This window comes from Ictidomys tridecemlineatus, chromosome 2, assembly GCF_052094955.1.
Source record: "Ictidomys tridecemlineatus isolate mIctTri1 chromosome 2, mIctTri1.hap1, whole genome shotgun sequence".
Classification (NCBI taxonomy): domain Eukaryota; kingdom Metazoa; phylum Chordata; class Mammalia; order Rodentia; family Sciuridae; genus Ictidomys; species Ictidomys tridecemlineatus.
The window spans coordinates 137811633-137826734 of NC_135478.1; the positions used below are offsets into that span (position 1 = coordinate 137811633).

Sequence of the window (15102 nt, forward strand, 5' to 3'; positions counted from 1 at the left end):
ATTACAGATTAAGTATCCCTTATCTGAAATGCTGAGGCCTGAAATATTTTGAATTTCAGATTTTTTTAAAATTTTAGAATACTTGTATATACATACTGAAACATATTACAGATGGTACCCTAGTCTAAACAAGAATTTCATTTATTTTTTTTTCATAATTTTTTTACATATATAAACTGAATGTAATTTTATATAATATATTTTAGTGTTCCTCACATGAGGCCAAGTGTGGAATTTTTTATTTCTGGCACTATTTTGTCAGATCTCAAAATGTTTTGAATTTTGGAGCATTTCAGATTTTGGATTTTCTAACTGAGGATGCTGAACCTGCACATGACTTATAATCTTTTTAACTGAGGGTGATTTAAAAAAATATTTAGCCAACTATTGTACAAGCATCAACCATTACTAAAACCCTAATGCTGGGTAAGAAGCTATTTGGGTGAATTTTTATTCTAAAAATACTTTTCTGCCTTATAGGTAAACTTTAGGCGATCAAAAATGTCAATTCCTTGTGAAATATAAGGCAATTAGAGTGTCTTTGGAAGGATTCAGGCATGTCCTGAGACCCAGAGGTGATATAAGAACAATAAATGCAGAGCTCATAGTGTGAACCACTCTTTCCAAAAAGAAAAATAAACATCAAGTTCATTTCTCTATATGGGCTGAGAAATAGTAGTAATAGTATTAAATAATATACTCACCTAAAGTTCCCGCTTTGCATGTTTCCTAAATAGACTTGGATGAAGCACTTCTTCCCTTCTACATAGGAGAATTGCACCACATAGAATATAGTATAGAATATAGTTTTGATTTTTAGAGTAGATTTATATCTTCTTTCTTCTGGTCATTTTATTTGGGTTCTTTTTATGTATATATATACACATACTATATATATATATATATATATATATATATATATATATATATATATATATATATGTATGTATGTATAAAGACTTCTTCTTTTGTTAGATGTGTGGTATTTAGTTGTAAAAACAAAAACCCACACCTCGTCCCTAACATTAATTAATAGGCGGCTGTGGTTGTCATCCGTCAGGACTGGGTTGATGTGACCTTTGGAGGTAATCCTTTTTGCTGCTGAAATGTCACCACACAGTTATTAGTTCAGCTTTTGACAGAATGCATTTCATCTGAGGTGAAGTTTGTGGTGGCTTTGTTAAAAGAGAGGGGGGGGGGAAGAAAAAAAGAATCAAGTCTAATATCAAGTGTAATTTATAGAACAGGAAATTTTAGTAGTGGTTCCCAAAGAAACCTTAGGTTTTTAAGAAAAGTTTATTTACTATATTTCTGTTTTGTTTTGTTGTTTTATTTCCCACATATTGTCTTTGTTTTTTTCTTAGAAAATCAAATTTTACCAATATGTCTACAGGATACATTTTAAAATCAACACTCTTACTTTACTTCTTCTAGACGTTTCTATGTTATGTGAGTAATGAAAACAAACTTCAGAAAACAATGGATTTCAGTATTTATTTCAGTATGTACATCAGAAAATTAAGTTAAAATGCAGATAAATAAATGTATAGAATCAATTCATAATATATAATTTAGTCATAGTTGACCATTTACCATGTGTGTAATTTCTTTTCAAGGAATAAAATTTTAATTGCATTTTCTTTAAGGGAGGCCCCTTCTATTTTTCTCTAAATTCCTATCAGCTGATGTGAAGTAGACTCTTTTTTGCCTATTATTTTAAAAGAAATAATGTGCTGTAATTAAATTTAAGGTTAGCACAACTTAACATGTAAAAGAAGAAAAATTGAAGTAAAGATGTTTTTAGAATAGTTGGAGAATCATGGGGGTGATGAAACGTTATTGACCCAATTATTTGAGTACCTACTTTTGGTTTTGCTGTGGTTTGTTTTTTAAAAATTTTAACAAATGTATGTTGACTCATCAAGACCAATTACTCCAATAATGAACATACCAGAGTTGCCAGAGTATATCCTCTGAACTCCCTTGCTAGGAATATTTCTGTCTGCTTGAATAGAATGCCTGAGTTCATTTCTCTTTCTCTCAGTTGAGAGGGATATTTGAATCTTCCTAGTTATAGGCTCAGTTCTAGCCCTGGGGAACACAGTGATGCAGGAAACAGACATGGATCCTGCATCCTGCTTCCCAAACTTGGGGTGGAGATTGACATTACACAGAGCTCAGGGACTCCTTCTGCAGCAGTCATGTAAATGGGGAACACTGTTTGAGTTTTTCTCCATGTGCAGAGTAAGCATGAGAGCTGGGGTTTCCACTGTGCCTCAAGATGTGGTCTCCCAATATGTCAGAGAAGATACCAAAGACTAGATGAAGCCAGGGAACTTGATTTACTGTCTGTCCTTTGTTGACACAGAATCACTCAACTCTAAACTCTAATTGCTCAAATTAAAGTATGCATGCTTTAAATTAAAATTTCATGATATACACATGTATGTGTATGTGTGACTTTTATTTTTTAAAAAGAGGGCCTTGGAGATAGACATAGCTTTTTACCTTTCTCAGAAAAGAATTATAGAAATGGTTAGTTTCTGAGTTTGATTATATTTCCATTAGCATCTAATTACATTTTCAGCATTCCTCAGGCCAAACAGGAGGCTCTATTTTTGTCTTCTTCCACAGTACCCAGCACAGAACAGGGTGTGTGACACATGCCAAGCAAATTCTCAATTGTTATTTTGCTGTTTGGTTAACATTGTTGTTTAGGAGTCTTGAAAAGTTCTATAGTTTGGTCTCTTTAAATGAAAATATATGTTCATTTTCTCTTTCTTTCCCTCTTTCCTTCCTCCCTCCCTTCCTCCCTCCCTCTTTCTCTTCCTCCCTCCCTCCCTCTTTCTCTTCCTCCCTCCCTCTCTCTTCCTCCCTCCCTCCTTCTCTCTCCTCCCTCCCTCTCTCTCTTCCTCCCCCACTCTCTCTTTCTTTCCTCCCTCCCTCCCTCCCTCCCTCCCTTCCTTCCTTCCTTCCTTCCTTCCTTCTTTCCTTCCCCATTGAGATACTTTGGGTTTTTCTATTTGGGAAAAGAAAGGCACTTGTCATCAAAGCAGTGCTAATTTTCTTTTTCTGCTTCACAGTATATTTGTGGCATCTAAACCCCAATTGTCTCAGATGTAAAAATGGAGTTAGTAATAATTGTTTTTTGCAATTAAGCTACAAAACTTAAAATTTTCCTATGAGAGCTTAGAAATAATATGTCTCATTAGTTTTAGCATCTGGCACATCAAGTACCTCCATCAATTACATTTTGATGATATTATCATGATCATCCTCTTGGAAAGTTGATGAGAAGCAAATCAACAAAAACAGGCAAAACACATGCTTGGGAAGGAGATGGCAGCCTTGGGACAATGACAATGCTTTTCCAGTTTTGCCTCTTTTCACATATGATAAGGAACCTTATATCTCTGTCTCCTGATTTCCTTTTGGTTCCTAAAGAATCTGTGTCCCAACAACATTGTTCTTCTTAAGAGGACTCTGTCTCTTCTGGAGTCCTTCACTCTGAGTCCTTTGGTAGGGGATTTTCCGGCCTTCTTTGCCAGGGCACAGTGAGTATTCAGAGAACTGGGATGCCGCCTCAGCTGTGCCCTCCTTTGAGGTGGTTTTAGATGGAGGACAAAAGGCAGATGACCTCCAGGTACATCCAATTTCAAGTGTCTGAGCCTTGATCTTTTCTAGGAAGAGATGAAGGTATCCAAGAATAAAATGAAGGTAATGAGACTGGGACCAACATCACACATCTCAGAGCAGGTTGGCCTAGGTTTGTTATTTATTCCATCTCCAGAATAAGGAGCTATTGTTACTGGATACGTGGCTGGTACTGTTTTTAACCACCCTAGCAGCAGCTGAGTAGCACACACAGACATCCGTCTTCTCTGCCTTCTGAGATCTGATATTCCAAAGGCCTTCTTGAACAGGCCCAAGTGAGAATTCTCTAACGTTATTTTTTCAGTGTTATCATAATTATTTGTGAACAGGAACATCAAGATTCAGATTGTTCTTACACAATGGAGGAGCTATGTTTGTGTGTGTGTGTGTGTGTGTGTGTGTGTGTGTGTGTGTGTGTGTGTTTCTGAGAATTGAACCAGGGGCATGTTACCACTGAGTCACTGAGCTTTTTTATTTTTTTATTTTGAGACAAGGATAGACTCGAACTTGTGATCTTCCTGCCTGAAATTTCCTAGTCATTGAGATTACAGGTATGCACCACCATGCCTGGCTGCCTAGTGATTTTTAATTGTTACTTTTAGCATGTACTTTTTATTGATGTAAAATTCATATAACATAAAATAAATCACTTAAAAGTGAATGGTTTAGTGGCATTTGGTACATTCATAATGTTCTATAACTATCACCACTATCTAGTTCCAAAACATTTTCATGACCCCAGATTAAAATCCCATACCCATTGTGTTAATCAGCTTTTCATTGCAATGACAACATTACCTGACATGAGCAAGTTAAATGAGGAAAGATTTATTGTACCTCACAGTTTCAGAAGTTTCAGTTCATGGTCTGCTGGCTCCATTGCTTTGGGTCTGAGGTGAGGCAGGACATCAGGGTGGGAGAGCATGGCAGGGGAAGGCTGCTCTCCTCATGGCATCTGAGAATCAGAGAGAGAGAGAGAGGGGGGGGGGGAGAGAGAGAAAGGGGCTAGTAACCCACTTCCTCTAACCATGCCCTGCCTGCCTACAGTTTCCACCTCCTCCCAGTAGTCCATTCCCATTATGCATCTGTCAAAAGGATTAATCCACTAATGAGCCCTCATTATCTAATAACTTCCCCAAAGCCCCACCTCTGGATATTGCTGCTTTGGGGACAAAGTCTTCAACACATGAACTTTTGGGGCACATTCCAGATCCACAGCTTAGCACCTATTTAGCAGTTACTCCCATTCTTTCCTTCCTCAGTCCTTGGTACCTGCCAGTAGCCCTTCTAGCTGTATGGATTTATCTATTTTGGATTTTTCATATAAATGGACTCATACAATATATGATTGATTATATGTCTTCTTTGACGTATCCTTTTTGTCACATATTAAATCTAGTGCTTTAGCTCAATGTCTTTAATATGACTTCAGTTGTCATTGACCTCAGGATAAAAAACTCATAATCTCTTTCTTAGTTCATATTGGCCTCATTTCATAACACCCCACTGAAACCATTCCTGGCTATCAGTACCACTAGGTAGTCTGTAGACTACCATTCAAATGCTAAGAAAGACAACTTGTTTAAATACTAAAACCCTAAACCCCAGTTCCACCCCATATGTGGGGTCAGAATTTAGACCTGGAAGAATCACACTGCTGTGTTCTACTGGTTCAGTTCTCACTCTATGGGTGACAGTGCAGAGATTTCTTGAGTTCATAGATAACATGAATATAACCCCCAGATCAATGTGTGCTGATACCCTTCTTGCCCTTTCTTATTCTGTTCATCCCCTCAAAACCTCTAAAGTCAAAGGCCCTTTCCTGTTTGGGCCACTCTTTATTTAGTCTTCCATGGACATGAGCAGGAACCATAAGCATAATCAAGAAAAAGTGCTTGATTTGAAATCATATATCTCTTCCTTTTCCCTGGCAAATTGCCTTCTGTTCCAACATTGAGTGTGAAGCAGCTCAAAATTACCTTTGAGAAGTCTTGTGTATGGCTACTTTGAGAAGTCTTGTGAATGGCTCCTTGAATTATAATTATAATTATTGAAGTGAAAGATAGTATGACCAAACTACCAAGAGAGGTTGTTTTAGTAAAAACCTAGGAGAGGCAGTTTGATCAGTGACAGTCAATATCATGCAAAGATGATATAGCTAGGCAGGGTAAAATGTTTATTTTGAAGCAAAGGCATTTTAAAAAACAACTCCAAGGATAGAGGCATAGCTCAGTAGTACACCATTTGCTTAAAGGTATACATGAGACCCTGGCTTTGATATTCAACACTACAAAAAAAAAATTTTAAGTCAAGTTAAACAATCTCTCTAGCAAACTATTGGAAAGTTCCATAGAAACTGTCCATTGTGGCTGCTCCAGAAACCACTATTTTCACATCTCCCCATCTCTGAGCAAGCATAATATTTACCTTTGTTTCAAAAGACTCAACCACTCCTGTTTGCTTTGTAGATAAATCATGAATACTAAATACTGATATGAGTAATTATTGGATATTCTGCCATGTCTTCAAAGGCCAAATTAACAAAAATGAAATAATTATCTTTGGTACCTCTGCAGAAGACCTTAAATTTTCAAGGAAGTTGTATAGTTAATTCCAACAGATGTTTCCTTGGCAACCTGCTGCCAGCCATTTGGTTGCACCAGGACCCAGCATCTAAGACTTTGTAGTAGGGCTGCAGGCAAGCCTAGGAAAGCAGATGAAAAAGATGATTGAGATGAAAGTTAGGGAGGGTAACTCTTACTAAATTCCTTTAATAAAAAGTGCATAAATGTGTCAAGTAAAATGTAGAGTACCAGATATTACCTTTGAAAGGAATGCCATTACCTTTGAAAGGAATGCCATTGGGGCTATCATTGCAAGGGAGAATTTGCCTTTATCATCTGGGGCAAAATTTCGACTTAGTGTGTTTTCTATACAATTTGTGTGAAGAGGAGTACTAGCCACCAGCCTGTGTCTTTTTATAGGATTCTTTTCTCTGGGACTATAGCTACCTCTTGAGTGTTTCTTTAAAATGGATCCTGAAGAAAATTTTGTCTTTTCATAAAAATACCAGGATCTATAGACAAGTCAAGAGCTTGAGTTAGATCTAGAGTTAGGAGTAGGCAGTGAAAGGCAATAGTAGCCTGTGGCTGGGATTCTCACCATGTTTATCTCCTTTTGCTATCTTCTTAAGTTTACACAGTCAGGTCCAAAGGGACTTTCTCTAGTTCTACTACCAGGTAGCGGAAGAGACAGAACTAAGACGCCAGCTTCTTCTCCGATGTTACTTCTACTCCATCATAGTTCCTTATTTGCATATGAGAACATTCAGCCATCTGGACCTTCTAGCTTGGGATACTGCTAATCTCTAACTCATGAACATATTATAAATATCTAAGTGTTCAATTTCTAACTCTTCTCAGTTGCACTACAATGGGTAAATCCAGCCATGAGCAGTTGACATCCCCCCACCATTTCTTGTGCTTTCTAAATAGTGAAATTTTTAAGACAGTTGGCCAAAACAAGATAAAGAGAAGTTCTATCCAACTAATATCTTATTGGTATTTTATATTGTGTAATTTGCCCTGTTGATAAAGAGATTTGATGACATAGTTTCTTAGGTTTCCCAGTAGCACATGAATTAAAAAAAAATGCATCTTATTTTAAAGAGTGGCATTTCAAGAATGTGGGTGATTGCATCAGCTGTGTGTAAGGATGCACTCATATTCTTCATCAAATGCAGCTTGTTTGGAGATGTCAGTAGGAACCAGAGGGTACGAGGAGGTGCTCCAGATCTCAAAATTACAGTACAACTTCTGAATTTTAGGAGTGTGTTGTCTTCTCGATGCAGACTAGTGTGGAAAAACACAGAACATAGACTGTTCTAATCCTGCCTTACTGACTAGGTGAATTACTTAAACTCTGTTAGTTAACTTGTCTAGAAAATGGGAATTATCTTTAATGGAGTGTTAGAGAACAATATGCAATGAATGTGAACCCTCTGAGTTGGCACCTGGAAAACTATAGATTCACAGTAAATGTCAGTTTTCCCCACAGGGAATGTGCATCTAGAAACTGACAAGCAGAAGCCCTCGGTGCATCAGAATTATTATTCTTTATACTTGGGGGAAATTGGTAAGCCTGGAATTTAGTGGGTTTTTTTTTCAGCCAGGGATCTCACAAAGAGAAATGTCAGGAAGATGCTATACATTGACTTAATTGTCTTGTAGCCACCAAAGAGTATATTATTTAGTTAAAAATTGAAATATACACATCTTATTTTCTTTACTTATCATTGATATAATTTACTCAGGAATATTTTTAAAAACATGAAATACATTGTAGGAAGGAGTAAATTGAGGATACTATGAGAAAACTGAAAACACTAAAAAGAGTACAAAAAATTAAGTTAACTTTTATCAGGACTCCCCCCCCCCCACACACACACTTTAATGCAAAGCATATGGCTCCTTGAATTATAATAATGAGACTGAAATAGAGAAATATGTGGCAGTGTCATCCATCCCCACCCTAGGTACAAGGCAACTGGAAACTACCTCGCCTACCCCCAGATTATACAACTGCCCTTCTAAAGCATCAAGGCCTTGGGGCCTGCTCTTATTCCCATGCTACTACATCCTTTGGCACCTATATTTGGAAGATTCAAATCAGGTGGTTATGTATAAAGACTTGATGAATCTTTCTCCAGCTCCTGATCTTCAGTATTTAAGCTGAAGTTTTCCTAGTTGAAGGAATTATTGCATATAGATGATATAAAATCACCATCAAAAGGCAAAATGAAGAGAGAATACTGTTTTTTTATTTAATTGAAAGATAAAAAACAAAGTTACCCAAACATCTTGATTGGAAACAAAAAAGTACTACACAAAAAAAACCACAATGAGATAGACCTCATATTCACACTTCTCAACACACAATCAGAAGTTGCTGTAGCAATGTATATATAGGTTTTGAGTTAAGAAAAAATCACATTGTAGTCATCTACTCCAAGTGAGTAGTGGGTCATGTATGAAAACATCAGAAAGACAGCTGTTAAGGGTCTGTGGATGCTCCATAAAATTTTTCAAAAACATTTTATGAAGATATATTGCAATTGACTGAAAGATGAATCCAATCAATTTTATGGATAAGTTGAAGACATGGTAAAAGAAATGTAGCAACCTGTCAAATGAAGATCCTTGATGATGAGTACTTGAAGGTTTGCTATACGATTCTTTTGATTTCTTATGTTTGAAATTTTCACAATGAAATATTTGGATAAACCCGAAAACTATTTCCATGGAGACACATAAATAAATAAAGATGGCAGTGTATTTAAATTATTTAAATGTGTAGGCTATATAATTATTTGTTTACAAACTGAAGAGCTCTTTCTCAGTTTGTCATTTATAATACTTAAAAACTGGCAGTCAGTTTTAATACTTAAAAACTGGTAGAATAACTGTTAAACAAATGGTTAAATAAAAAATTAATAAAATGACTGTATAGCCATTGGTATAATTTTTTTAAGAAACACGATCTGTGGGTGCTGGGGTTGTGGCTCAATGGTAGAGCACTTGCCTAGCATGCACGTGGCACTAGGTTCAATCCTCAGCACCACATAATAAATGTAAAATAAAGATATTGTGTCTACCTAAAACTAAAAAAATAAATATATATAAAAAACACGATCTGTGTTACCCAATAAAGGAATTTAGCCCCTGTATAATTACAACATGAATAAAAATACATAGAATATATCATGAGTTATTTCTTTTTATTATGTTTAAATCCATGATATCCATTTTTTTAAAAATGGGAAATATGCCTATTCTCAGTTAAAATAACCTACCTTATAAATAAATGTGGAATTTCATACTTAGTTGAAGGAATATCTTCAGTTGTCCTCATCTAGAATAGTAACATTGGCAAGCTGCTTTTTAGGCATTGTTCAGAGATAATGCTGCCAACTAAACAATGAATGAATGAGTAGACATCAACCTTGGCAATCACAAATTCTCCTACAGCCTGTGACTACTCTTACATGTTTTGGGGTTTCCGTCCTCGTGGTCTCACTTTCACAGTGCCATTTCATGGAAGGGCTGGGCAGTTTCTGTCACCCAATTCGGATTGCCTACTTTGCAGGTTTGACACCTAGGCTGTTGTTGTACTGTATCCATCATTCCACTTCCAGAATATTTTGCTAACACAGTTATTGGTATTGAAAGGACCTTGGCATGAATGGCATAGTCATATTGCTTTCCTCCAAGGCAGAAGATAAGAAAGCAGGGAGGTCCATATGGTATAGTATAGTGAAAACCACAGCTCATCCTCCCCAAGAAGAATTCTGTGCTGGTAGATGTGACTTCTGTGTGATGCATATCCAAGTCAGCCGTAGTCCTGTTGCCTATGCCTCAAAGACCTCATGGATATGGTAAACCACATGTATCCAAGGTCAGGGAGAACTTTTTCAGTCTCTCTTTGCATTAGATATTTCAACCATAAATATAGTTAGCCAATAGATAGTACAGTGTTAGCAGAAGATAGGATGATGGTGTTTTAAGATTTGAAGTGAAGAGAAAAATTGGATAGTATTGACTATCAGAGTCTTGAGATACTTAGAGTAGTTTCAGTCCTCTGGTCTTCCTAGGTAATATTATTTTAGAAGAGAAAATAGCAGTCATTTATCTCTGAGGTTTCTTAGCAGATGTAACATCTACTGTAGCAAGCAGGGTGTAGAAAATGTTTTTCTTTTCTAGATCTAAAAATAGTCAAAATGTGAGATGAATAAAAAGAATAAAAGAAGATTAACTGTGGGACCGAAAACCCTTCCATTCTTTACTTAATTTTTCTGGAGCTAACACCTAATTTTAGCAAGGGTGGGGAGGGATCTTATTTTGCTTTGTTTTAATGTTGTTGTCAGTAAATATACATTGGAAATATTGAGAGGAGAGAAAAAAATGTGGAACAGATTCCAGACAGAAAGGGAAGATTTTCAGCCCAATCTCAGAAATAGAAAGCTATGGGGAAGTACAGAGAGTGAAAAATCCTTCTGTTTATGTAATGTTTTTAAACCCTGTAAAATCAAAGCAATACGGAAAAGCATCTAGACAAATGGAAATTCATTATTAATGGACTCAGAAGGGAATGTGGGAGGGTTAATTTCTCTTTTCCTTTTTCAAATATGTTTTTCAATTTATTTGGCTATTCCTCTCTAGAGTCAAAGTGCTGGTTTCCTTAGCACCTTGTATTTGACAACATTTATTTCAATATTTTAGTGATTTTCATTTGTTACTATTCTTATACACAATTCTGTATATAAGTTTTATCTATCCTACACTATCTATCTATCTATCTATTACAAAGTCAATTGCTGAGGTGCTGAGTCTGGGATACTTGCTTCTTTTAGCTTTGAGAACACAGGAGCAGTCAGACAGAGCCCTTGGCCTCCATCTGCTGGTGGTTGGTGTCAAAGCAACTATGCCAATAGGACTAAAGCATGTCTAGCCAACAAGCCCTGTTTAAATTATTCAGCAAAAGAAGGATGATAACATGTATATCTTGCAACATAAAATCTGATACAGACAAATTGGTAGATATATAAAGAATAGAGATCAATTATGAACTAGTGATTAGCATTATATGAAATGAGTTAAAAAAATTTACCTTTTTGGCAGCACATCAAGTCACAGAAAAATATCCACTTAAAAAGAGGTATGGTCAATTCAGGTGACAGAGAAATCTAATTACTAATAATATGTGCTTGGCATTTATATATAGTTAGGGGTATCCCATGAAATAACATAATGTCTGCTTTTTGATCTACAGTAATGTGTCTTTATGTGTTGGTGTGTGTACGGGTGTGTAGTGGTACATACACTCTGTTTATCCATACAGTTTGCATGTATTTAGAATCCATCTAGTTCAAAGCTATTGAAACCACTGGGATTCTCATAGGTGACAGATGGAAAACATAAATAACTCAGAAGTGTGAACGTATTACTACTTAACCTTCTACATTTGAGCCTTTAAGTTTATTGTCTACACATTTTTTTTTGAACGGTTTCCAATATGGAAGAAACTTTGCTAGGTCTTTAATGTTCTGGTGAAAGTCTGCTGATTTCTCTCAAAACAAAGCTATGAGTAATTGGGCACAGTGGCACATGCCTGTAATCCCAACAACTCAGGAGGAAGGTTTGAGGCCAGCCCGCTCAATTTAGTGAGACCCTGTCTTAAGAAAAAAAAATAATTAAAGGATTTGGGGGTGTAACTCAGTGGTAGAGTGCACCTGGGTTCCATTCCCAGTATCACACATACACAAGCAATTGTTCATTGTTTTGGGGGGAATTAGGATGCACTCCTAATTTATGATCTGATTATTACTCCTTTGACAACAACAATAATAACATCCATAAAAAATGGATGGTTCTGTAAAACAAGAGATGTAATTTTCTTAAATTTTTAAATGTGAGTTTTCAGTCATTCACCAAAATATGAATCCCCAAGTAGTTATTAACTTATTCCAATAATTATCAGCATTAATGATTCAATTTAAATAATTATCTCTTACAATTCACATAAAAGAATTACTTTTCGGAACTCATGCGTTTTAATAACAGGGTAGAAAATAAAGAAATGAAGGCTATGTTCTGGCAAGTAGCTACATTTTGGGTCATTGCTCACTTTGTAGGAAAGCCAAGTTCTCATAATAGGAGAATTTTATATGAGAGAGAAAAGTAAATTTCTGAGAATACGAGTGGTACTTCATTATGTAACAAATAGCACAGCTATTTACATTTTTTTTTCATAAATGTAAAACTATGTTGTAGAAAAGGTACTCGGTAACAAGTTATTTTTATTATTAAATTTATTGTAAGTTTGAGGCAGAAGAAAGGTTCCCCCCCCCCACCCCCGCCGGAAGTGATTTAACTTCTGGAAGATTCTCCACAAAGATTTGAAAATTTGTACTGAAATGAAGTTTTTCTAAAACTCTGATATTGCCTGATGAGGATGCTTTTGGAAAGTGCATTATACCAAGGTTGGCTGTGTGGCTCATGTCCCTCATTTTCCATCTGATACCCACACAGAGTATGCTCCATGCCATTCCAGTGTTCAGAGGTTTCCAAGATTAGGGCTTTCCTGACTTGATCAAATGAACTAGGTAGAACTTATTCAGTAAAGGCAAGGAGTAGCTGGTGCTAATCACATCTCTGAAAAAGATCAATGTTTGAAGTCTGTATCCTGGGTATATTATATGAGATCAATCTAATATCCTTCCTCAGTATTTCTGATTTGAACCCCTCAAATCAGGTCTGCCAAATGGATGTTATCAGAATCTTATTAAAGAGTTATACTCCAAACAAATTTGTTCAAAATTAAAACTTTTGATTACACTTCCTTTATTTTATTATTGCAAGTTTTTAATACTCCTTAAAACCTTTTTCTATTTTGATTCTTCCAGTAAAGACCCCAAATATGATTTTGATGTTTTTCTGGCCCACATACAACTCTACAGAGGTTTGGATTATTTTAACACATATTTGATTACAAAAATTATTTTTCCATCATAGTCAGGAGATCTATTTGAGAAACCCTCTCTTTTTTTCCCCCTGAGAATGATTTAACTTTGGAAACTTTCCCCACAAAAATTTGAAAATTTGTACTGAACTGCAATTTTTTAAAAAAAAATTCTAATGTTGCACGATGAGGCTGCTTTGTTATGTGACTTTCTTCTATGACCCAGATATTGGGACTTATGACTTGACTTGGATGACCCCCTTCATTCAGTAACCTCTGCTTTCAGTCAAGAAAAATGGAAATAGCTTGTGAAGGGGAGGCCACGCACACCTTAAAAGCAGTGTCTCAGGAATGACATGTCACTTCCATTTAAACTCCATTTGCTACACCTTACTGCAGGGAAAGCTGAGCAATGTCAAATTGATGGGGGCTCAGGAAGAAGAGAGCTTTGATGATCTGATATCAGACTCTGCTGCACCCAAATCCTGGGATTTGTACGTTACACACAGCAAGCTTTGAAATCTCACGAGCTTCAACAGAGGGGAGAAAAGAGGTAGGGAAAGTTTGAGGCCTAGTGGGAAGCCCAAGAAGACTCAGACATGCCCTGTTTTGTTTCTGCCTTACAGATCCCTGGAACTGACGCGGATGTGGCTGCAGGAACCATCTTACCAGCAGAGGGGACCCTGGTAGAGGAAGCAGAGGCAGAGAAGGTAGCTCTCCCTGCTGAAGAGGGAGGAAGTCTAGAGGAGGCCCAAACTGATACTGAAACCACAGAGGTTACAGACAAGGACAGACCTCAACCAACAGAGACAGAAGCAGCAGTGCCTCAGGTCAGTATCCTCAAGACAGTGCTGGCCGGAGAACTCCATCTGGGGGTTAATGGTGATAATGCTTTGCACATGGAATGGATTTGTAGCCATCTTGGAAGTTCCCATTCCATCAAAAAAATTACATATCCTTTAATTCTCAGAAAGAATGGTTCTAGCATCCACTTGATATCTGCCGGTTCCACACAGGTCCCCAGTGCCTATTGCTGATGGAGCCTAACCATAGGATGATGAAAAAGAAATGATACATGCATACCCATACGTGTACAGTAGCACAATTCACAATAGCCAAACTATGAAGCCAGGCTAGATATCCATCAAAGGATGAATGGATAAAGAAAATGTGGTATTTATACACAATGGAGTTTTATTCAGCCCCAAAAGAAATAAAATTATGCACTTACAGGAAAATGGATGGAACTAGAGACCATCATGTTAAATTAAATAAGCCAAACTCAGAAGGTCAAGGGTCTTATGTTTTCTCCCATATAGGAAGCTAGAGAGGAAAAAGGAAAAGAAAGGTAGGGGAGGGCGGTGGTCTCAGGAAAATCAAAAGGAGATCAGTAGACGAAAGGAACCATGGGGTGAGAGGCAGGGAGGAAGGAGGTTAGTGCTGGGGAATGATATTGGCCAAATTATAGTGTTATATTGTGTGCATGTATGAACATGTAACAACAAATCCCATCAGTATGCACACCTAAAATGCACTATATGAGAAAAATATGAGAAAAAAAGAAAGGAGAAAAAAACTGTAATAAAGTGATGGAGTAAAAGAATGAAGCATAGATAATGAAGAAAATGAAAATGGCATCCTGGTATTGTGCACATGCCTGTAATTCCAGCAGCTCAGGAGGCTGGGGCATGAGGATCACAAGTTCAAAACCAGCCTCAGCAAAAGTTTGGTGCTAAGCAACTCAGTGAGACTCTATCTCTAAATAAAATACAAAATAGGGCTTGGGATGTGGCTCAGTGGTTGAGTGCTCCTGAGTTCAATCCCTGGAAACAGAGAGAGAGAGAGAGAGAGAGAGAGAGAGAGAGAGAGAGAGAGAGAGAGAGAGAAGGAAGGAAGGAAGGAAGGAAGGAAGGAAGGAAGGAAGGAAGGAAG

General features: G+C 36.9%; 1 protein-coding gene across 6 annotated transcripts in view; it reads left to right on the forward strand.

Annotated features, from left to right (window-relative positions):
* The window catches only part of Amph (amphiphysin), a 226875-nt gene that overhangs the window by 201565 nt on the left and 10208 nt on the right, over positions 1-15102 (forward strand). For all 6 annotated transcript variants that reach the window (XM_078039845.1, XM_078039844.1, XM_078039847.1 and 3 more), the window contains one exon: positions 13797-14000. In XM_078039845.1, the coding sequence (XP_077895971.1) occupies positions 13797-14000 (204 nt within the window). The remainder of the gene's footprint in view (positions 1-13796; positions 14001-15102) is intronic.